The sequence below is a fragment of the Patagioenas fasciata genome, chromosome 5 (assembly GCF_037038585.1).
Source record: "Patagioenas fasciata isolate bPatFas1 chromosome 5, bPatFas1.hap1, whole genome shotgun sequence".
NCBI lineage: Eukaryota > Metazoa > Chordata > Aves > Columbiformes > Columbidae > Patagioenas > Patagioenas fasciata.
In genome coordinates, this window is record NC_092524.1 from 26,506,435 (window position 1) to 26,529,527 (window position 23,093).

A 23,093-nucleotide genomic window follows, 5' to 3' on the forward strand; every position below is an offset into this window, starting at 1 on the left:
TGCAACTACTCTCTAGCTTTAAATTCTTCATCTCTGCCCTGTATCAATACATTATGAAAAAACGTGAGCTTTTAATGTTTTGCTTTCATCTCTCAGCTTCTTAACCCTTTATCGAAAGGTTACAAACTCTTTCTGGAGGCTGGGTACTGGTTTAGGGAGAGTTTTGCCACTGCAATGATGACAATGTTCATTTGTGGATGTAGTTGAATCTCATTACTTAAACATTTTTCCCCCTTCTGTATGATGAAGAATGAAGAGCTATTTTTCTGCTGCTTCACTTGCATGTATGGCCATTCTGAAGCTAAAGACCAAGTGAGACTTTTTCTGTTTTTGCAAGCAGTTGCGTTATACTATGTCACTGTGATGGGCAATATTTATAAGAGACTTTGATTGTAAAGCAGGAAGATACTTTAATTCTAGCAAAAGGCTTTTAATATAGTTTCTCTGAGCTTGAAATAACTGATCCTGGCACCTGCTTACAATGTGGGCCTTGTATCCTGAACCTCTCTGTTGCAAAGTTGACTGGATTTGTTTGAACACACTCAATGCAAATTCAAGCTGCTGTAGCCAACAGCTTTGAAACAGGTGGTGCAAGTACTAATGTTGTTTTATTAGGGATGGTGATCTTGTAGCTTTTCTGTTTCCCGGTGAGACTTTGTACCATGGACCCCTTTAATACTGATACTGCTCTGTTGGGTAAACTGAGCTGCTTCTCCTGACCACCAGGCTGGTGTCTGTTTGCTTTTGCATCTGAGTACACAAGGTTACTCCTCTGGGGGAACCTTCTTTCAAGCCCAGTTTATCTGTGTCTGAAAATTTTACTTCCTTAGCATTTTCTTAGTGTGTCAACCAAAATTTCAGTTTAGGGAGGGCTGCTGCTTTGAATTATTTGCAATCTTCAATTTTTTTTTTTTTTTTGAACATGCCTACCTATTTAGGGTGTAGCTCATTATAGTTTCTAACTTTCCACCTTTTTTTTTTTTTTTTTAAATTCCAGCATGATCTTTTTTTTCTGGTATTCGAGGTAATGTGGCGCTATTTTGCACCTGAATGTTTTTAGTAGCAAAGGTGTGCCCCAGTTTCTCTGATCATTTTAGATTAGTGTTTTCCTTGTGTAGCAAGACACTGGATACAGTTTTTAAAAGTCAGACATCTCCCTGGCCTTTGGAGTGACTTAAGCTTTTGCTTCACCTAGTGAGGTTGTAACTAACCATCTTACAGATGAGAAATGAGTTAAATGTGTCTCTTTGGCTGTTGCTCAGGATGGTGCTGGTGTGCTTTCCACCGAGTTGTTCTTTCTCTACTTCTCAGTCTTCGGTTCTCTGCTGTCGTAGTGGTGCCTGCTCTGTAGCTGCCTGCTTGCTGAAGCATGTGGTTTCCAGCTTTACCAGTCTGTTTTCCTTGAGTATCGGTGCCTTCCTCTGCCCCCCTCCCCTCCACCTTAGTGCTGCAGCATCTTTCACTTATGATCTTGCCAGCTGCACACTACCTTCATTGGCATCTGGAGGTACTGTTCCCATTCTGAGGTAGAACTGGGTGTCCCTCTGGGCTTAATCTGCTCTTTAGCAGTCTTCATACTTGCATTTGTAATTAAACGCTAATGTCACATCTTTGTGAAAGTAGATATTCTTTTTCTATGAACTATTGATGACTTAAATAATGTATGAATGCATGCATATCCTTTTAATAAAAATTCTGAACTTCACAGTTTATTTTCTGATTTTAAGATGTCAAACTGAGTCTCTGATAAAGTTTGTCTGCGAGAACTTCCATGAACAGCAGACAACTTCTGTGTAAAAATTCAAAACAAGTTTAGGAAGACTACTGAGATCTGGACACATAATATGATGCATCATTTCTTTTCAAAGTGTGAATATATTTAAAAGTTCATCATAGTTGAGACTCTTTAGAAGGAAAATAAAGGATAGATATGAGTTTTGGTTTTGCTGTCTCTCTTCCACCTTCCTTGTGCTTGTGAAAATCATGATGGTAAGATTTGTAAAAGCTGAAAGGGGTAGGTTCAAATTCTGAAAAATCTAGAAGCATAGGAGAAGTCTGACATGCATAGGAAACTGAAAAGATGGAATGAAAGCAAGTAAGTGTGTCTTCTGCCTTGGAACTGAGAAGTAATGAAAGTTACCTGTTCAGTGTTAGCAACCAAATGTCAGTGCAATATCAACCAATGCATAGTGACAGGAATAGGAAAGAAAAGAACATTGTTATGAGATAGGACCAAAGAAAAGGAGATGGCAGTTCAAAACCTTAATATCAGATGGAGCAGTCAGAATGGATCCAGGCACACCAATTTGAAATTTGGTCAGTGCTGCTCTTGGCAGGTTTGAAAGAAAAACTGTGACAGTGGGGAGGTGGTGTGGGTGCTGAAAATGTGTAAGGATTTGTAGTGACTGAACAAACAGCTGTAGGAGAAGGCGCTGAAGGCCATCAGGGTAGACATACCCAGCTCAGGAAGTTTCTGAGCAACAAACTGTTGGATCTTGGGATACTAAATTGAGGAAACATTACTATGTACTTTCCTTATTCTTCATAGCATTTTCTTATTTATCTGCTACGGAATACCAATTCTGGCATGGATGGACCTCTGGACAGACCTGGAATGACTGTTTAAATGTCTTTATGCTTATTTTGAATAGTGGCACTTTAACAGAGTTTGGAACATTATAAGGAGTCCTCTTCTGAGGATACCCAAGGTAGTGTGTTTTTCAAGGGATTATTCATAAAAGTGCTTGTGTTTCTGATGGGGTGTGCATGTGTGAGGAACATAGTTAAATAATCAACTTGTCTCCAGACCATTTCATCCTTTGTTGTGCAGGAATGCACAGAATGGGAACATGCCTCAAGAGGTCAGTTCTTCTTTACCAGCTGTGCAAAATTGGCACTTTTTTCAGTTTTGTTGTTCCCCATCTAATGTGTATATTTTATGCTTCCTTTATTTGCACGACAACTGTTTTTCTATAGGTATAGGTCTGGGACATGCCTATGTCTCCGCAGTCTCTGTTCTTGGATTGCTATCTGTATCTTTGAAATAATTAATTCCAGTATCTTCTGCAAAAGTTTGTTTTGCCTTTTTGTATTGTACAACATTTGTACCATCCTGCTGTATCACCATTATGACTATTGGTTTGTTCAGCCTTTCCACCGCTGTGAAGATATTTTGTCAAGGCTTTGTTTGTGGTCAATAATTCATTTTTTCAAGTGATGGTGTGGTTGCAGAAGATTGTCTGCTTTTGCTAGATTACTAGGGTAGAGCTGTACATAGTTGATCTCTTGCTAGATTACCAAAAGTCTTGGCTACAGTCATACAGGCCCAGTAAATTAACTTGACACGTGCAAGTTTAGGTTAAAATGTATTTGTAAGGTCAATACTCATCTCACCTGAGATTTTTAGTAAATGAGATGACTAAAACACTGGTGTATCAGAGTTGAAAAATGTGAAGGAGGTCTGCTGAACTTCCTTTCCCATCCTTGAGACCTTATGTATAGGTGCTGACTTGCACAACTATTGATAACATGGTGGTGTAATAATCAGACCCCACATCTATGGATAATGTGGTGGTGTAATATTCAGTCTCCCACAAAAAAACATTTGAAGCACCAGTTCCAAACATATGGGCAAGTGAATCTGATGTTTTATGTTATCAGGAATGCTGGACACACTGGCAGATAATATCGGCTTTTTCAGATTCCTCTAGTTGCTGACTGCAAAAACTGTTCTGATATCCTTCTTTTGCTCTATGTGGCTCCTGATTACCTCATTGTCTTCAAGGTGAAAACTTCTTTAAAGAGTTTCAGGTTGTCTCTTCTTAGTAAGAGGCCAGTCACTGCTAGCTATCCTGGATTAGGACATGGCATGCTTGCTACTTTCTTTATTGCACTATGTCTCAGAGTCTTTTTTGACAGATAAAACAAGGATTGTTTCTAGCCCATCTGTTTGAGAACATCTTAATCCTTCTTCAGATCAAGGACATTCCCCTTTCTGTTGTTCATAGACGGCAGAGCATACCTCTTCTCTGCACCTTGTGCTCTGTGTACTAGGATGAGCTTATGCAGAAGTGACTTGATGCTATTTGCATTGTCATTTTACATGGAACAATTTTATCAGGTGTATCTACCAGTCTTTTCTCTGTAGTGGATCATCCCACCTGTTGCAGGTTCTGGGACAGCACAGGATATGCGCAAGTTATGGAATATCCAAATGGTGGTGAATGGGGAGGGAGGGCTTGGTCAGTGGCTGGCACCTACCAGGGCGTCTCGCTTGTTTGCAGTGAACAGCTGCCCAAAGACAGTGTTCTCTGGCTATGCTGCTAGGCCATCTTTTCATGTTATTATACACTGTACTACCCACCTGCAGTGCACAAAGGGTGCTGTGTGGTTTTGTAGGTGTATTGCTTAACTGTCTCAAATGTAACAGCTCTTTGCCAGTTTTCTAAAGGCTCAAAGCAATCGTCTTACATGAGCAGTGGTGTAAGCGTTTTTTATTGTTTTGCTATTTATAGTATTAGATCTTCAGTGTGGGTTGTTTTTTTCCTCCTTGCCGTATCCTCTCAGTATCCCTGTAGTGATTTCAAAAAGCTTTAAAGATAGATCACCAACAATCCTAATGAAGAGTTTAGTATAGAAGGGCCAGTACAATTGACCAAATTTGTGAGGATGGTATTTGGGTCCTTCAAACAGTTCTCATTTTGTGAGGGATCTGAGTGGCAGTGAAGACAGCTGCAGATCCCTTAAACCAGTTAAAAACGGCATGCGTGCGGAACTGTGCGACTTAGGCTTTGCCCGCCTAGTCCACTTGCATGCATTAGTTGTGCCTGTAAGAACTCAAACATGTATGCTAAATATTAGAACAGCTGTGTTCAAAAATAGGCTGTTTCTATACCACACCCCTCCCCCCCCCAAATGTTGAACTAGATTTTCTTCTGACGTGATCACAAGCCTGCTGCTGCAGTAGGGGCTTAATGCTATTTGCGTCGTCGTTTGACATAGCAACATCTCTCGGGGGATTTTTAAACAATGCAGCTGTTCAGGAGAGATGAAGAGGTTGAGGGTGGGGAGGGGGAAAAGGAGGAGAAATAATTTCATCTGCCATGAGGGCTGTTGCTGGGGGGAGGGGAGGCAGCCAGCAAACCAGTGAGTTCAGTGGATTCATGATTCTGCATGAATGGACGGCAGGATCATGGGAGTCGCGGCTTTCCCTTGAATGGGAAGGAGCATCATGGGAATCTGGCTGCTTCTAATCTTTTTGTGAATGATTCTTTTCCTTTAACATGGCACTGCTTTATGAATGGCTCTGGGGGCAAAGTGCTGTAAAATCCTTCTCAGGCTGTATACAGGTTCCTCAAGGGATGTTGGGGTCAGAGTCAGGTGCAGCAAAACACAGATGTGGCAATGCTAAGCTGCTGTTCTGTTCTTTTGAACTCTGAGAGGACATTGTGCTGATTTGAATTCTATGTAATTAATTTAGTTTGAGGGAAGCAGAATTGTTTTTTATATTAAGTATTTTTAATACTTGCTTTCTTTTTCTGTTTTAAAATGTAGTTGGTTACATGTGTTTTCTGTGTTCTGTTAAGGATGGAGATGACAGCATATCAGAATGGTTTTGGAATTATTAAACTTGAAGTTCTGTTCATGTATACCCATGTGTTCCCTTTTTGATATATGTTCAAAATACTAAATATTCGAAAAGTTTTATGTCACCAGAAGGGAGCATGGAAATGGAGTGCAGCAAAATAAAGAATCGCTTTGCTTGGTCTGAAGAAACTAATTTGCCATTTGGTTTAAGTTAGAAATAAAGTGTTCTTCTCAACTTGTACTTGAACATGGTTTTCATGCATTTTCAGGTTTCTGCATTTTTTTTGTGCCAAACCCATTCAAAATATTTTTCTTGCCATCTTCATTGTCCCTTGCAAACAAAATGCTGAATCATTTGAGAATTTATCTTCTCACCAAAAGCAGCTTACTGTTGCGAACTTTTTGTACAGGTTTTGTTAAAATTCAAGGATTCTTATTACAGAGATTAAAATGTTAATGTGTAATATTAGCAACTTCATGTTATATAAAATCGTGATAACTGATATACTCTTAGTATCTGGATGGTTATTCAACTATTTCAAACTTAAACTTTTAAACTTTTTCTAGAGGAGAAGTACAGAGTGGAAACAAGAGTAATTGTGGCAGACTTTGGAGATAGAGAAGATATTTACAGTGGAATTGAAGCGGGATTGGAAGGCCTGGAAATCGGTGTTTTAGGTTTGTATCTGATCTTCCTAAATCTTTCATAGTATGTTTTGTCTTGACATGCTTACTAACTTTTTCCCATATTGAAGTTGATTGAAACCAGTTCACAAAAGCTAATATTTGCCTGATTAAAACTGTGTTGCTGCATAGTCAATAGGAGGTTTTTTCTTTTTAGCTTCCTGTTGATATACTACATGAGATGGTGCTTGCACGTGTGCCTGGGTTCCAAGAACTGTGATGCTTGCTGAATGTGTTTGATGTGTTGTTCTCTGACTGCTAAAGGCTCTTTATCTTACAACTGCATGCACAGTGTCCTGACTGAATGCCATCTTACAACCTAAACATGCTCCAGATACTTAGATTCAGCTTAGCAGTAGAGTCCTGTGAGGCCGGAAAAAAATGTCCATTTTTAATTGTGGAGCTGTTAAAATTTAATCATTACAATATAGCACCAAGTAACTGGCTCCCACTTCAAAAGTCTTAAGTGCGTTCTGGTCATGTTGGTAAGCTGTGGTTCTTCCACTGGTGTCAACACAATGTGCCTGAATATGGTTCGTGATATTGCAGGAGTGTAGGTGGTGTGGTAATCCCTGAAAAGACAAGATGATCCTTCCAGCTACTACATCAAACGTAGAATTTACATGATTTCAAGAAAGTATTTATCACAAACAAAGAAGAGTTTAAATAGAACAGTTTACACTAATCTTTTCTGAACAGTAGGGTAAAGGCAGTTTCTTATCTGTGTTCTGGTCCTTTCCTTAGGAGCACATATACCTGCGCATATGCTGTATTTTTATGGTTACTCAGTATGGGGATGAGAACCTATGATAGTTAGACACAAGGCTTCACATTCTTATGAAGTCACATGGCTCAGACTTCTACTGGTCTATGTCATCTGACAGAATACTTCTCACTAGACAGCTCATTTTGCTAACCTGAAGTACACTAATTAGAGCTAAACTTTTTTTTTTTAAAAAAAGCATATTTCAAAATAAATTCATTATATACATGACAATATAGTATAGGAGCTTTGTTGCCAATAGATGAATCTCGTACAATGTCTGCAAATAATGACCAAAAAAGTAGTGTCTATAAAAACTCAATTAAAAATGATATTAAAAGATAAATCCCAGAATGTCCCTTAATACTTCTGATGGATTTGAGCACATGCAGCTCATGACATCCAGTACTTAATTGCTATAAAAACCCAAATCCGCTGGAGTAACTGCAACTGTCAGTGTGTTTTGTGTGAAGAGTAGTTCTGACAAAGCTGTGGATGCCTTGTTTCTTGTTTCTCAAGGAAATTAGTTCCAAGGAAATTTTGAAGATTAAACTTAATGTTTGTTCTAATCTGTCTCATCAAAATCAATTCAGGGAATGCAAGACTTGCAAGCTGCCTGTCTCGTAGTGATTGTTGCAGAATGGTGTATCACTTATATGTCTGAAAACACTAGCAAACCTTTTATTGTGTGAGGTACATATCCACACTGGAAGGGATTTTATTATGTCTTAAACTGTGTAAGGTTATGGTGATGCATGAAATAATTAATCTGACTCTTAATCATGTTGCTTAAAGTGGACACGAAGGCAGTAAATGTGTCTCGGATTTTATGTAAGCTTATTGCAGGAAAACAAGCCTGTTCCTCAAACAGAGCCTGGTTCGTGCTTTTATTTGCATGAGCACTTTGCTATTTTTACCATGTTTTTAGTCAATGAGATGTTCTGGAGTTGTGTTCTCTAGCTGAGTTCCTTTGCTTTTTTTCTTGCAGCTATTGCCAGCGCAGGTTTACAGACATCTCTCTTCTCACTAATCACTAGCAGTTTTAGTAGATCTCATGCTTGAGTTCATCAGATTACTGGATATGTAGGTTTTTTCTCTTCTCCAGATGTAGCTGTATTTATAGAAACCATTTGCCAATGTAATTTTTCAACACAAATGATGGCTTCTCCAGAAAGACTGTATCTTAATTTTTTTATGGCAATTAATTTCATGCTTTAGTACCTTATTTAAAATTCTGTAGCATTTGTTGCAGTCTGGAATGTAGCTCTTATTGACCTGCATTTTTCACGTTTGTGTGAGAGAAAACATGAGTTTAAATGAGAACAGCCATAAGGGATGAGGTCTCAGGTTCCAGTGTACTTTCTTCTTTCAGGTCTCATCTGAAACAGTGGATATGAGAAGAGCATTGGTAGCACAGCATAGTTGCCAGTGATCAATGCTGATCATTTTTTAACCTTATACTTAGAGACACAGGAGTCTCCACATATACTGCTCAAGATCGAGTTTCTGATTATATAGTTGCACAGCGTATAACTAAAGTACTTACAGATTGAAATCCTAGTAAACTTATTTGGAAGCTTCTTCTCACCCACATAGGGAGGCTAAAAGAGTTTGCATAATGTTGTGTTCTGTGTTCAAAACAGTGTCTGTCAGTGACTTCGAACATGTGCTAGCTACAGCAATATGTGAAACAAGCAGAGGTGGGAAATGTTTATTTTGCTGTGGTTCTCAAAAGGAGTCTGAGCCGTACTGGATCTTACTCTGTTATCGAGATTTCTGTAGGCAAAATATGCCTGTACAAACTGATTTTTTAAAAAATGTACTGTTCCAAACTGCAGCAAAATAAAAAATGATAGCTGGAAGTGGAAGGGTACATATCTGGGACCCAGTCTGCAGTAAAAGGTGTGAATTTTCTGACTGTCTCTGTAGCATGAATCATATAAATACCTCTAAATTTGGAGAGAATAACCAAGGTTGGTCCCAAAACCCTGCCACAGTTCATAGCCAAATCCTTCTCAGACAGATGGACTGAAAACCAGTTTATTTTAGATGAAAAGAACGAAAAAAAATCTGGCTCCCTCTGGAAGATTTAACCTTCTTCATTTTAAAACTGTACTCTCTAAATATAGTGAACATCTGCTGGGAATCTGCCAACTCTCCATTCTCCTCAATCCCTCTGTTCTGCAAGCTGAAATCTAAAAGTTAAAAATTTGAAACACACCACATGACTAACGAACTAAGGCTTTTCGTAAATACACTGAGATCTGGTCTAAAAGACGTGTCATTCGAGGGAACCTCTGAATTTTTGTGCACTTTGCCGGAATCTCTCCCACATGGAGCCCGGGCTCCGGCTGCCACCTGCCGGCAGCAGCTGCGGTGGCACCTGGGGCCCGGCGGCCGCTGCGCCGGGAATCGGGCTGAGGAGAGGGATCGTGGCGCATGTCCTGCATCAAGTTTTCTTAATACCCTCTCAGGCACCAAGAGCTTTTCTTTGGCTTGAAACCCCATTTCTGCACCTTGAGGAACTCCGTGATGCAGTGATGGTGTTCATTAGAATGTTTTAAATGCAACTTTTCAAGAGGCTTGCTTGAAAATTGTCTCTTATCAGATCATGACAAATCAAATGTCATGCAAGCAATCTAACTAAAACTTCATATTTTTGTTTCAGTCAACAACGTGGGAATTGCATATGTTTATCCTGAATATTTTCTTGATGTGCCAGACCTGGATAAAGTAAGTGCTTTTGTGGTACCTTCTGGTGTTCTCATTTTTAGCACTAAATACTTAATGGATATGGCAAAAATATTTAGGTTTGGTGAAGCTACTCGCATAATGATGTTTTCTGATTAGAATTTAGGTTTCAAAAAGCTAGGAGATCTACAGAAGCAACATTACACAATCAAGATTATGGCAGTCTCTCTTTTTGTGTTGTTTTTTACTTCATGCTGTTCCCTGCTTTTTCATTTTGTATTTCTGTTTCAGACGAATGCTGTGGGGTCAATATCTGAATTTCACTCCTGTCTGCATATTCCCTAACACTGTATGAAACTTAAACATGACCAGTTTAGACAGTTTGTAATGTGGGGACAATCTTGGTTGTGTTGGGTACATTGGAAACTCTGATTCTGGACAATTTCAGTGGTGCATGATTTTGTTTCCAAAAGCCCTGTAGCTTCTGTATCCACTGTGGGTTTGTACATTCTGCTTAAGTAGTGATGGATGCATCTGTTTTTTCGTTCACTTTCAAATACGCTTCATAATATTTAACCAAAAAGACCTTTAAGTTACTAAAACACTGTTATGAAATGGTTAAGAGCAAAATACAGACACTAATTTATGAACATATCTAAAATACCAGAATATACTTAAGTTCATAAATATTGCAAATAGTGCTAGGAAATACAGTATCAATGTGACACATCTGTGCTGTTCTTTATTGGTGTGAGTTCCTAATCAGAGATACAGCTTAACTGACAGCCATTCACAGACTTTGCTTTGAAAGTCTGTCACTGTTCCTGGTACTTAAGCAAGGAAGGCAAGGAATACAGGTGGATGTGTAAGTGTCGGGTTTAATTTATCCTGGCACTTAAACCCCGAGGGTGTATAAATATTGATCAAATAACTTATAACAAACCCCAAAACTTTGTTTTCTTGCAGACAGTTGACAAAATGATCAACATTAACATCATGGCTGTTTGTAAGGTAAGTGCTGTCTTACCAACACTTGTTCTTGATGCCTTAATTCAAACCAGCAAACAATTAAAATTCAGTTGTTTGAAGCAATTACTTTCACCTGTTGAACCACAGGTTCATTTTTCATCTTGGAATAACCCAGAGGTTCTGATTGTTGTATCCGGTTGTTCTGATTGGTGTGTGAAATACCTGATAAGTCTCTCTGCAATAAATTCTATTTAGTAGAGCCAGATAGGTACACGAAACAACACTTAATGCTGCTTCATGCTGGTTGTTCTAGTCCTAATGTAATAATTTATTCTTCTCCCCTTGTATCTGTGGTTCTTGGGGTGGGCTTTCCTTATCTTTGTATGTCTAAGAATTTGTATACTGTTGTGAAAAGGCACTTAAATATTTTCTGTGAAATATATGAACAAGAAGGAAAACAAAGTTCACAGAAGTGTGCATTAACTTTTGAAGTAGTGAGCTTCCCTTTTTGATATTTAAGCTGTATGTTTTTTTAATCAGGAAGGAATCAATCTGACTTGAGGCTAAAATATATGACTGTTTCCTCATTTATTAACATGAAGCCCACTCACAAATCAGATTTTCATCCTACTGTTTCAAAGCTTAAAAGGGGCAAAGGGAATAGCAGCTGCTTACATGACATAGGGAGTCAGTGTATTACCAGTGAGTGCTGAAGAAACTCCTTGTGATTATTCACTGCTAAACATTAACTTTCTCTTCCTATGCATAACACAACTTGCATCTCCATTAGCCGAGGGTTAACTTTTTTTGCCACAAAGCTGAAATATTAGGTGTTTCAAAGCTGGCTTGAAAGATTTGACATTCTTGTAGCTGTTCTGATTGGATTAAGTACTAAATTCATCTAGTATGGTGCTCTCAGGGAGTCTAAAGTGTAGGTGTTCTGTTTCCATGTGGGGCGGCACAGGACCTCTTGAAACAATGTTTCTGTAAGGTTCTCACACCTTAATAAAAGGTAGGCAAACAGTGAAAAAGCAACCATTGCATGACTTAATGGGATTGTTAATGTCAGCTTGCTGCTGATAACTCACTTCTGCGTGATTTACTTGACATCTTAAACCTACTTGTTGCAGAGTTAGAAATGCTGTAAAAGTGAGTCTTCAGAAACTTTTCATCTTGGAAATGACTGCTAGCCTAATAAGTACAGATTTTTAGTTGACTGAGAAGGGTTGTGGTCTGTGGTGTCTTGTTGCATTCCTGAAAGATTTTCATCAGAGAATTCAGTTATTAATGGGCACCTTTTAAAGTTTCTCTTATGAAAGTAATTTAGCAGAATTTTTTTAATGTTAACACAGCTACACCAGGTGTAAATGTGAAGTGTTGTTGTGTGTAGCCCTCTTAGCTAGAGATCAGTGTCATCAGAAGAATGGCTCTGCTAAGATGTGACATCCGTGCTGTGCCAGCAGAGGGAGTACACTATTCAGTGATTAAAGAATTTGGGGTGTCAGGCTTCCTGGGAGCATTTTGCTAGACTATAAAAGTTACAAATCAACTACTTTTATATGCATTTCTGAAGATGGTAGTCTAGAATAATTGTTAAGGTCTGCTTTACTGGCTATGTACCTAAAATTCCAGAGATGCAGGCAGATTGTATTGGTTTCCAGAGTAAACTAGTGCTATTTTGTAGCTTGAGTCTTTGTGTTTGGCATCAGTAGTGTTCAACTATTTAACAAAATTGTTGTACAGGCTCTTCTAAAATTTGCATTGTCAACCAAATATCTACTTGCTGTGTTTTAACAGTGTTTTTCCTTATGTTTGAAAACTTTTTTTCTTGTCTGTGAGCAGCTTCTGTTACTGCGTATAATCAGTTTGAGCATAAGCTTCCAGGCTTGAAAATGTTTCATCCTGCATGAGCCTGTTGTGTAATTAAACAGTAGGCATGCCAGATGCTTACTGTTTTGGGAAGAGGAACGCATTAGAGATATGTACCATCTGTAAGTAATTTTTTCAGGCGAACCCGTGGAACTGGGGAATCATGGTAGGAAAAACAATTTTGGGAAAGCCTGTGTGTCCTTTCACTTAGATTTTTGGGACATAATCCTGTGAACATGTAGTTTGGTGTTTGAGGCTGATTTAATCTCTTACCCATGGGTATAAGTGTGCTTAAAAAAGAAAATATCCCTTCTTGCCTGATTAAAAACATGAAGTTTGGGATGGAGGGGGGCACTGGGTTCTTCAGCAAGGAGATGACGACCTGCTGAACAGCTAGAGGTACAGGAGAGGCAAAGCAGGTTTTGTGTATCCATTTGGGCTCTACTCAGAGTATCCTCAGATCCTCATCAGAAGTGTTACAGAAATGGTCTACTGTTATATTCTGGAACTTTACCACCTACTTCCTTGCCTTTGGGACCAAACTTCCTCAGTGCTTGAAGGGTAACAGTATCCCAAGTCTTCTAAGTATCCTGCACCTGTGCTGTCAGCAACACCTCTCTTGGATACCATAACATTTCTGGTACGCATGTAAAATACCTCTGCTTCTGGTTGAAACACTCCTTAAGCTTGGAGTGGGAAAGTGAAGATATTCAGCACAGTTTGATTCTGCAGAACTATTAAGGTCTCCTTTGTTGCCGCAAGTGAAAGCTTGTTTGAAGGATAATGCTCATCTCTTACCTCTTGACCTATTGTTTTCTTTGTTGGGCAGCTCGTTCATTTCCTAGGGGAAATGCATCAAGCAGGAGGGGATACAATGAGAGATAAGACCCCCATCTTCACCTCCCAGGATAAATTATCAGCCTAGTTGGTTCTGCTGTTTCATACTTTTCCCAAACCATTAGAGAATCTAATACTATGAAATTTCCCCATGTGTTTGAGAACTTGATTTCCGTCAGAGCTTTTAAACATATTTCTTTTCTAAATCCTGTTTGATGCTGTTTGCTCCCATCATGTCCTTAGAGCACTGATGGATTAGGTCTCCCATGAACCCCACAGTGTTGCAGTTTTGGAGCTGGATCAGTTTGGTGTGATTACTGTGATCTGCCTTCAAAGCACCCTGTACACCACCAAAAACAAGCTATGTAAAAATGCATAAGACACATTGGAAATCTCACATCTTATAAAATAGTGATTGAAAACCCAGTCAAACACCGCCATGCCCCCTCTGACTGCTGTAAGTTCTCTTTAAGCTCTACAGAAAATACCACATTTTTATGGTCATGTGCAGTGCAGAAGTTAGTCTGTTCTTCATTTAATATACAAAACAAGAAGTGCTTTGGGTTTGATGATGCCATGAACAGAATGAAGAATTTTTATTTGTGGTATTTTCTCAGGAAAGCTTGAGACTTGATGCAGCCTAGTGCAAGGATTGAGTTGACAGATAAATGAGGAAGACAGGGTAGTATGTGAAGTTTCATGGTTCCTGTCATATTTGCATCTCAAGCTTCTGGGGGGATTTAAAAAACAGAACTTTAATGATTGTTGCTGGTAGTTCAGGTAACATGGGTTTGTATTATAATTTTTTGATGTCTCATCAAACTTTGAGACACAAACTAAACTTATTTTTGACATTGAAAAAATATCAGGTTAAAAGTCCTGGGGCTTTTCACTAACCAGCCAGTGTTGAAGAGCCAAAATTATAGTTGTGCTGTATAGTTGTCATCTATAGTTCCTTTGTATCAACTGCATCTTCCTGTTTCAATTCACCTTTGTATACTACAACCTTTATTTTAACCTGGAAAAACAGTTAAACTTGATTTGGCTGTTGGATTAATGTGTTGAAAGCCAAGGATGCCAGACTTTCTGTCCAGTGGAAAAAAGGGCAGATAATGAGCATAAAGAATAGTTTCCCATACTTCAGGGAGCCCTTCTTTCTCCTTTGGGAAGCTGCAAGAGATACTTAGTATGTGAGGAACAGCAAGTAAGTTATTTCTGTTTGCAGCATCACAATATGGTAATTGCATTGGGAGTGAGGCATGAACTTGTGTTCTCTTGAAAAATGAGAGACTAAATAGTTGAGGGAGTGCTGACTTAGTGGTTGATTAAGCAGGGCACTGAATTGGTTTGCAAGGTATTATGTTGTGGGGGAATGTAAATTTTAGGCTTGCAGGCCAGGCTTCTGTTGGAAATGAGTGTTGGCAGAGGAAGGGAGGATTAAATTACACACATATATGTAGCTTGGTGTCTGTGCTAATCTTTGCCTTAATCAACTTATTTGTGTTTTATAGTGTGTGTCAAATACAAAGGGATTACAGGCCTACAAGATGGAGGATTTTTATCATCACTGTATTTGAGAAACTTATAATTTGCTTAAGACTTCAAAATACATAAATACTCTGTTGTGAACCAAAACAAACACACATCCCCCTCCCCAACCCCCAAACAAAAAACTAACAACCCCACAACAACCTGCAGCTGATATGAAACTGAAAAGGGGAAAGAAGTTAGTGTATTTGAGACAGAGGGAAATATTATTTTGTGGGCCTGTACATAGACAGAAGAAAAGTCTGGGGAGTAATAATCCTGAAAGACAGTAGGAAATGCCATATCTCTCTCCCATGAGTGTTCAGATGGACTAGTGCAACCTAACACCATGTCTGCAAAGGTACCTTACCAGAAGTTGGATGATAGTTGCCTGTGCTCTGCTAGAATCTAATGTGAATTTCTGTGTTAGCTGTGTATTGGAGAGGATCACAGCAAGTGGAACTTAGTTCTGAGGGGAGTGCCAATGCTGTCTTGTGAGAAGAAATCACTCTGTGTGTGTGTTCTAATCTAGTCAAGAGATTTCTTTACATTGATATTCAAAGTCATAATCAAACGCGGGATGATTTAGCCAAGTACATAATAAAAGTTTATAACAGAGAGGGACAGTTGTGAACACTTGGAAGAGGAGCAAGTGTTCTGTGAAGGTGGTCATGAGTATCATTCAGATGGTCCGGAGGGAGAAATTAAATGCTGCAGTTTCCCACCTTGCTGACTTGGAACCCGAGAGCATGATACACAGGCAACTGGAACAAGGGAAATGTAGCTGCGATAAACACTCTACAGCAATAGTCAGGGAAGCACATGGGATTTTTCTTCAAAGTACAAGTAACTTGGAGAAATTTAGGAAATCCTGGAGTTCTGTGGCTTTTTGTAGATTTGGAGTTGAGACTGATACGCATTCCACATCTTGAAAATAAAAAGTTCAGTCTTATTGTTTGAGTAGTCTTTTTCCTTTGTAAAGGGAAGGGGTGGGAAGATGCTTATTTTGAGAGCTTTCTCTTGTAAACTGGACTCCAAAGTTTTTGGGTCTAAATAGGGAAAACTTTTTCTCCTAGAACTATTGATCAAAGGAAAGTCACTGACAATGAACAAAGCTTGCAGCGTGTTGTGTTTGTAGTTCCCTTTGTACGTCCTGTTCCCCTTTATGGTTACTGACCTTGTACACAGGTTACTGTGTTGAACTGACATCAGGCTTACCTGCCAGTTTTTACAAACATAAATCATTCTTGTTCAGCTTGGGGCATGAGCTGCATTAAGAATTTTTTTTGAAAGGGACACATTTAAAAACTTAATAGTAGTTGCTGACAGTAGGTTTCATGACCAATTTTAACTACCAGTGCATATGGACAGTCCTTGTTTCTTTCAGTGTAAGGAATGCAGAGGAGGGTTGCATGGACATGGTGTCAGTTAACTATTCGTGAAACACATAGTGCATTTGTGAACTTGTGTGAATCCTCTGCCCAGGCGCTTAAAGGAGCAATGATGTGTTTGTACATGAGTGGGTGCACCACAGAGAATTGCTGATCATTAAAAAGTTATGCTGTTTTGAGCTATTATAATTTCACCCCAGATCTGTGAATGATGTCTGAAGGAAGCTGCTTAGCTGCATAACAACGCAGAAAACTTGTCCAAGTTCTCTATCTTCATCCTTTGTATTTGCATAGGCTTAATTTACACATCATTATACCTTTTGGAAGTGGAAAGAGTGACTTGTAGTTCTAACATCTTACCATAGAATGATTTGTCTCTAAATATACAACTACAGTTGTATGGTTCTGACTTTGTATGACAATTGTGTGGCCTGTAAGATGTGAATGAAGACTTTGAATTTTTACCTCAGTGTTTCCTACTGTATTTTAGCAGTCTGATGGAATACCACTTGAAAGTTATTCAAAACTTTACCAATTATTATTCTTTCCCTAAGCTCTCCTCTTGAGTTATTGCTTGATTGGAGCGAGAAAAAATTACAACTCAGTCATCACTAAGAGTGGGAGATTTTTTTTTTTCTGGAAAAAAACCCCAAAGCACTGAGAATACATGGTTGTAACTTATAATTGTTAGTCCTCTAACAGGATCTTTTAAGAGCAGCACCTGTTTAAGAACATAAATCTATCCATATGGCTGTGCATTTTTAAATCTGCTAGTAGGAATTTCTCCTTCTTCAGGCTTACAGTGGTGGTCTTTTTTTCCAAAATTAGAGGATAGGAGACAGGTCTGGTGAGGAAGAGTGGTCAATACAACCAGTGCGTGCCAGACATGTAATAAATGCAGTTGCAGATAAAGGGATGTCAAGAAATGATAGCTGCCTGTAAAGATTAATGAAATGGTCTGTAATGAATTTCTACCTTAAGTTAGCCATTTGCTGTGAGTGTCCTGACACTTAGGAGCTGGAGTGTTAGGTGTGAAAGAGGTTGTTTGAATAAAAAAAATAATGCAGCCTCTCAAACCAAAGGAACTATACCCCAAACTCTATAGTGTGTACATGAAATCATTGAAAAACAAACAAGCAAAAAAAACTCCATAACAAGTGCTTAATGGTTGTGTACTAAATGTAACTTTCTTTACCAGACCTTATATAAAATATTAACAACTTCTTACATAGAGGGAACTGTCCTGAGCAAATTTCTCAGGTGCACACACACGCACATGCGAGTTCTCACTCTGCTCTAATGCAAACTTAAAGAAAGAAAAAAGTTTGCTTTGTTTGAGGTGGTAGTTTTCACATAGCCTGTTGTCTGGCCACTTGGCTGAAATTGGGAACGTTCCTGTTTTCAACTGCAGCACTGGTATTTCTGTAGAAAGTAGTATTCGTTCAGAAAAAGAGTTATGTGAAGGAAGCCTGAGTGAGCTTAGTAACCACCAACTGAAGGCACTTTCTTAGGGTAGTTCCCAACCTCTCCTTTAGGTTTCCTGCCACTTCTTCCTTTTTTAGGTCACCTTCAGAGAAAGAAACACTGCTATAGACCATAGAGTTCTCTGGCATCCTGCATGCTAATTCCTATAGACTCAGACTTGCAACGCTTTGGCATTTATGAAATACACTCCATTACACAACTGGCTGTCTTTATATGAGACCTAGCTAAAATTCATATTCTTTATCTGGAAGATATTTATTCAATTCTAGGTGTTTGTTCAACGGCCTGTTTCATAATGGCATGTCTAAGATTATAGCTGTAGAAGACAAGAATGTTAATGAGTTTGGCTATTCTCATAAAGATCATGCAAGCACATATGGACACTTATTAGTAGCAAAACTACATTTCTGCTATAGATTTTATTTGAATTAGTGCTAAGAATATGGCTGCAGAATGCTCTGCCAGCATTTTTCCAATAGTGCTCTTGCACTGCTGGAACAGTCTGAACGTGGACTTGGCTGGATGAGGTGAGACTGACTCAGAGAGAGACCTTCTGTTATGTTATTCTGTGAAAAAGTGTTCTTTTTTTTCTTTTTTCCTATATGTAAAGATACTGACTATTCATATATTTCTTCACACATTGCAAGATGTAAAAATACAGATAGGAAAAAGTTTTGCCCTATTTCACAGATTTTTAAAAATTCCTTTAAAATATTATTTTTAATGAAAACAAATGGAAGTGATGTTGAGTATGAAAATCAGTTTTGCCCTCAGTGTTTTTTTGGGGTGGGGGGGATAAATTGATTGCATGTCTAGCTGAACTTTAGAAATAGACTGTTTAACACAGCTGGTGGCAAGAAACTTCTTGATTTCTACCTGAATTGTGTACCTGTTATCTCATGTCTCAATGGCTTCATAGTTTTTGAATTTATGTAAGTCAGGTAATTATTGTGGCATGTTTTTATGTGCTCTCATTTGGGTATCGGTAATAACCAGCAGGTTAGTGATATGCTGTTAGAGCTGCTTGGTGGGCTGTGATTTCGATTTAGACCATGAATGTATTTGTGTGCATTTATCACGAAGTTTCAAACGTGGAGTCCCTTCTGCAATACAATGGGAGATCCTGTACTGTCTTTTCAGACCATTTATGGGTTACCTAAGGTAAGGCAATTTCAGTCCACATCCACGTGTCAATCTATAGAGATAATACACAGTATTACACTGCCCTGGGAGGCAAGAAACAGCGTGCTACTGTTTGCCAGGGGATCTGTGGGAGAGATCATAAAGCTTGCACCAGTTAAGAGATCTGCCAATCTTGAACTAGTCTTAAAATTAGCCCATATCATTCTTTATCCTTTAACATTAAAATAAATAGTTGTTTCCGTATCTCTTTTAAAGCATTAGTATATGAAGAAGCTCATGTATACTTAGACTTAATGTTAGAGGGTTTTTTGAAGTTGCATCAGATATGTTTAACTTGGTGATGTTTATGAACTCCGAATACTTAGTTTGACTTCTGGACCAGTGCTGAGAGTTAAATATGTGAATGGCCGACATCACAGAAGGTCTGTTCAACTCCTGCAGGTACTGTCCCTTATTGAAGCTGTCATGCAGCATGTAGCTGGTGGCAGAATCTATTCCAAGTGAAAAACACCAATAAAATACAAAACACACCCATTCTCTACCATTTTCTTTGTGTGCCAACTGTAACCAACTGAAATTTTGCAGGATTTCTTTGATGATTTTTTTTTTTCTCCTTTGTGGAAAGGTATGTTTTATAATTTTAAAAATTAAAAAAACTGCAGACCCAGAATCAGTCATATGTAAGGGCTAATGCAGTGGTGACAGCAATATGAATAGCTTGCTATAGTAAGATCTGTTTATTCGTTTTGTGTTCCTTTTTATGCTGATTTCTTTTTGTGTGTTTTTCCTCCCATAGTACTCAAATATTTTATGATTTAAGCTATCAAGGTAATTTGGTATCATTGGTGGTAATATTACATTTTGCTGCTGTTAGTATTTTATTATTCCCTCCTCACTGTTTTCAAGAACTTTGCTGGAGCATCTTTTAAAGATGTGAAAAGTGATAATTTATGTTTCTTGTCTGATCTGTCTTTGATAAATGTCATGTCACTGACACCAACAGGGTTATTTGTGGGCAGGGTAGTGTATGGCACAAGCTGGACTTCAATGTTATTTCTTAAAGGCAGAAATTTTGGATTTAAGTTGTATTTTAGGATGTTAGTAATTAATACAAGGAAATTAACTATTTCACACTATTTAAAAATTCATCAAAGTTTGGATTGATGCTTGATTTGCGTCCTGTGTCAGAGCTGCTCTGTCTGCAACTGGGAATCTTATTTTAGGATCACTGATCTGGAGAATCCTTCAGCCAGGTTGTAAATAGATTGCTCAGAGTTGTAACAAAGGCAGAAGCTTCCAGAGCAGTGAGGAGGTTTACAAAGCTGCTTTCATTGTGGGGGTGAAGGTTCTTCAGTCTGAAAACATCTGTGTCATCAGCAAAAAAATGTTTTGGGTCTTAAGTGTTTTCTGTAGGTAACGTAGTATAGGAAACTTATCTTCACTGGTTCTGTCCAGTGCTCTTGCTGCTCTACAATTCAGCTTAAAATCAACAGCTCAGTAAGCCTAGCTGAAATGCATTGGATGTTATCTTGAGCCTTAGCATAGGTGGTAAATTTAGTCGGTCTTGAGGAAGACAGATGCTTTTTGTGGGGAGAGAAAGATCATACACCTACCGTAGTACTCTTGTGTTTTAATGTTCTTCAGAGGCCATGGATACTGCAAAGCAGTGAAATTTTTTTTTTTTTTTAATTTACTCTTATTGTACTTAAACTACTAGCTGGATGGGTTCACCAGATTCAGTGCACACACTACTTGACAGAGCCAAGTTATCCAGGTAGAATAAAAATAAACTGCCTACGCAAAGTATGGTCTCTGCTTCCCTGAGCCTTGGTTGGGCTGGAGGGGGCGGCAGCTGCTTCTGGGAGGAAGGGAGGCTTCCCTCGGTCTCTGGCTGTCTGGTGTCTGCATTCTCAGCCATCACGAATGTTTTCTTTTTGCAGATGACACGATTGGTGCTGCCCGGCATGCTGGAAAGGTGAGTCACACTAACACTATCCAGACAAAGTCATCATTATTTATAGGGGAGAATCCTTTCTTGAAAAATTCATTACTGTGACTAATCAGCCTAGTCTCCATGTTTTAATGGCAGAGTAATGCCGGGTGAGTCACGCTGATGGTGCATGAATCATCAGACGGTGGAAGCCTTTTCCACTCGATTCCCTTTTTATTTTTCCTCTCCCTTCTCCACTGTTGTGGTGATTCCTTTTAGAACAGAATTAAAAAGCCCATCTGACTCATCAGCACTAACTCAACAACCTGCTATTCTGAGGGGGTGGTTACAGTTCCTGGGAATAACCTTCTTAAGGCTATTTCTCTAAGTCACTGTAAGTAAAATGGATGCAAAGAATCTGTTCTCATTATACAGTAGGAGGTATATTGAGGAAAGTCTGTGATCATTTGGAAAAGTAGAATTGGAGACCAGCTCTTTAAAATAGGAGTTCATGTATACCACTGTCACTGCAGAAGATGTGTACTGACTTCCTAGCGAGCTCCCAGGTGAAACCAGAAGGTGCACAGTTTCCCGCTAGTCCCTCCAGGCTGTTTTCTAGCTGATGTTGACTGTGCCAGACTGTTCACTGTCTCTGTGGTACTAAGCCCAGCTTGCTAGGGGTTGCCCTAGGTCAGATCTGAGCTATACTTGCAATACTGAGGAAGGTTGTGTAGGACCATGTGTGACAGTCACCGATGGTATTGCCTCTGGACAAACACTGTAAGGGGAGCATATATACAAGGCAAACCTCCAAATCTGACCAAGATTAGGGAAAAAAACCCAACCAAACACAACAACAACAAAAACCTGGTACTTCTTGCATCATCTCACTGTCTGGGAGTCTTCATTGCAGATCAGGATTCAGTTACTGAAGAGTTCCACAGATGCAGAGCAAATGTTTCATATCTAAAACAAAGTTTCTTTGTAGGTACAAAATATCAGAGCTAGTGGCCAGTATGGGTGTCAGTGTCTAGCACATCAGGGTGATGGCAAGCTTAGATTTTTAGTTAAACAACCAAGAGATACGGAGTTCATTTCACGTAAAGAAATGTGAATTAGAAGACTCATGGCTCTGGGTGTAATATTTCCCAATAAAGCTAGAGAATGAAGATTATAGTACATTGGTGGTAGCTACTCAGGGTTCATAAGTCTAAAGTTAGCCCTTGTCTGTGTACTGTTATTGATAGATAAAGAGGCCTGCCTTTAGTGAAACCACTGCCCTTTGAAGATACCAACATGACCAAAGCCATTCTGCTTTCCAAGGATTTAGTGTTGTTTTGTTATCGATGTTTGGAACTTTGAAGCTCTAACAATTTCTTGCCTCAGTTTCTTCTTTGTCTAAAGAGATATTGTAGTTACCCATTTGGCAGAGTTGATCTTTTCAGTTCCTTAGGACTGAATGATGCACGTTCTGTTTACAGAATATCCTGTGTATGTTTTTCTGTTATGTATTAACCTGGATAAGATGATTTGACTGAAAGGCAGCAAACCAGGGTGCTGCTGACTTCTGGTTCAGACTACCCTTGAGCACTCTATGTCATGTTTCTTCTCACTTTTCCTAACTACATGATTACCTTGGGAATCTCAAGGATAAATGTTCAAGAAGCAGCTTGGAAAGAAAAGGTTAATAGTGGTTATAAAAAAAAAAAAAGTACACACCTGGAACTTTTTCCTGTGTGTGAGCAGCCACTTTGAATGACTGCTCCATTTGAATCAAGCCTTCGTTTCTGTCCCAGGGAAAAATATTTGAAAAAGCTGCCATTTTCTGTTTGGTTTTGTGAAGTCAGTTGGGTTTGCAGTGCACAGAAGCAAAGTCTGCAGCTGCCAGCTCCTACATAGTCATAGCTCACAGGCTATTAACACCACTAAGAGACTGTAACCATAGGAGGACATGTCTGTCCAGCAGATCCAAGAGCAAGAACTAGACTGCTCTTTGGGCCAACCATTGATTTCTAACATGGGACCCTACGTTAGGAAAAAGGGCTCCAGCCTCTAAGAAAAGAACTAGACTAGGAGTCCCGTTGGTAAATTCCTCACTTGTTCAAGGAGGATAGTGTGTTGAATAGAGAGATGTGACGTATTGTGCTATAGCATCTTGCAGCTGTAGTGCATACTTTACAGATGTGAGTGCTGGTTTTATGGCAATACATTATAAGAC

The 23,093-nt window shown here is 39.0% G+C and overlaps 1 protein-coding gene across 1 annotated transcript in view; it reads left to right on the forward strand.

Moving 5' to 3' along the window:
• HSD17B12 (hydroxysteroid 17-beta dehydrogenase 12) overlaps window positions 1-23,093 on the forward strand; it is an 85,559-nt gene that overhangs the window by 44,277 nt on the left and 18,189 nt on the right. Inside the window, exons 4-7 of the mRNA XM_065839801.2 lie at window positions 6,154-6,264; window positions 9,702-9,766; window positions 10,691-10,735; window positions 20,886-20,920. Of these exons, the coding sequence (XP_065695873.1) occupies window positions 6,154-6,264; window positions 9,702-9,766; window positions 10,691-10,735; window positions 20,886-20,920 (256 nt within the window). The remainder of the gene's footprint in view (window positions 1-6,153; window positions 6,265-9,701; window positions 9,767-10,690; window positions 10,736-20,885; window positions 20,921-23,093) is intronic.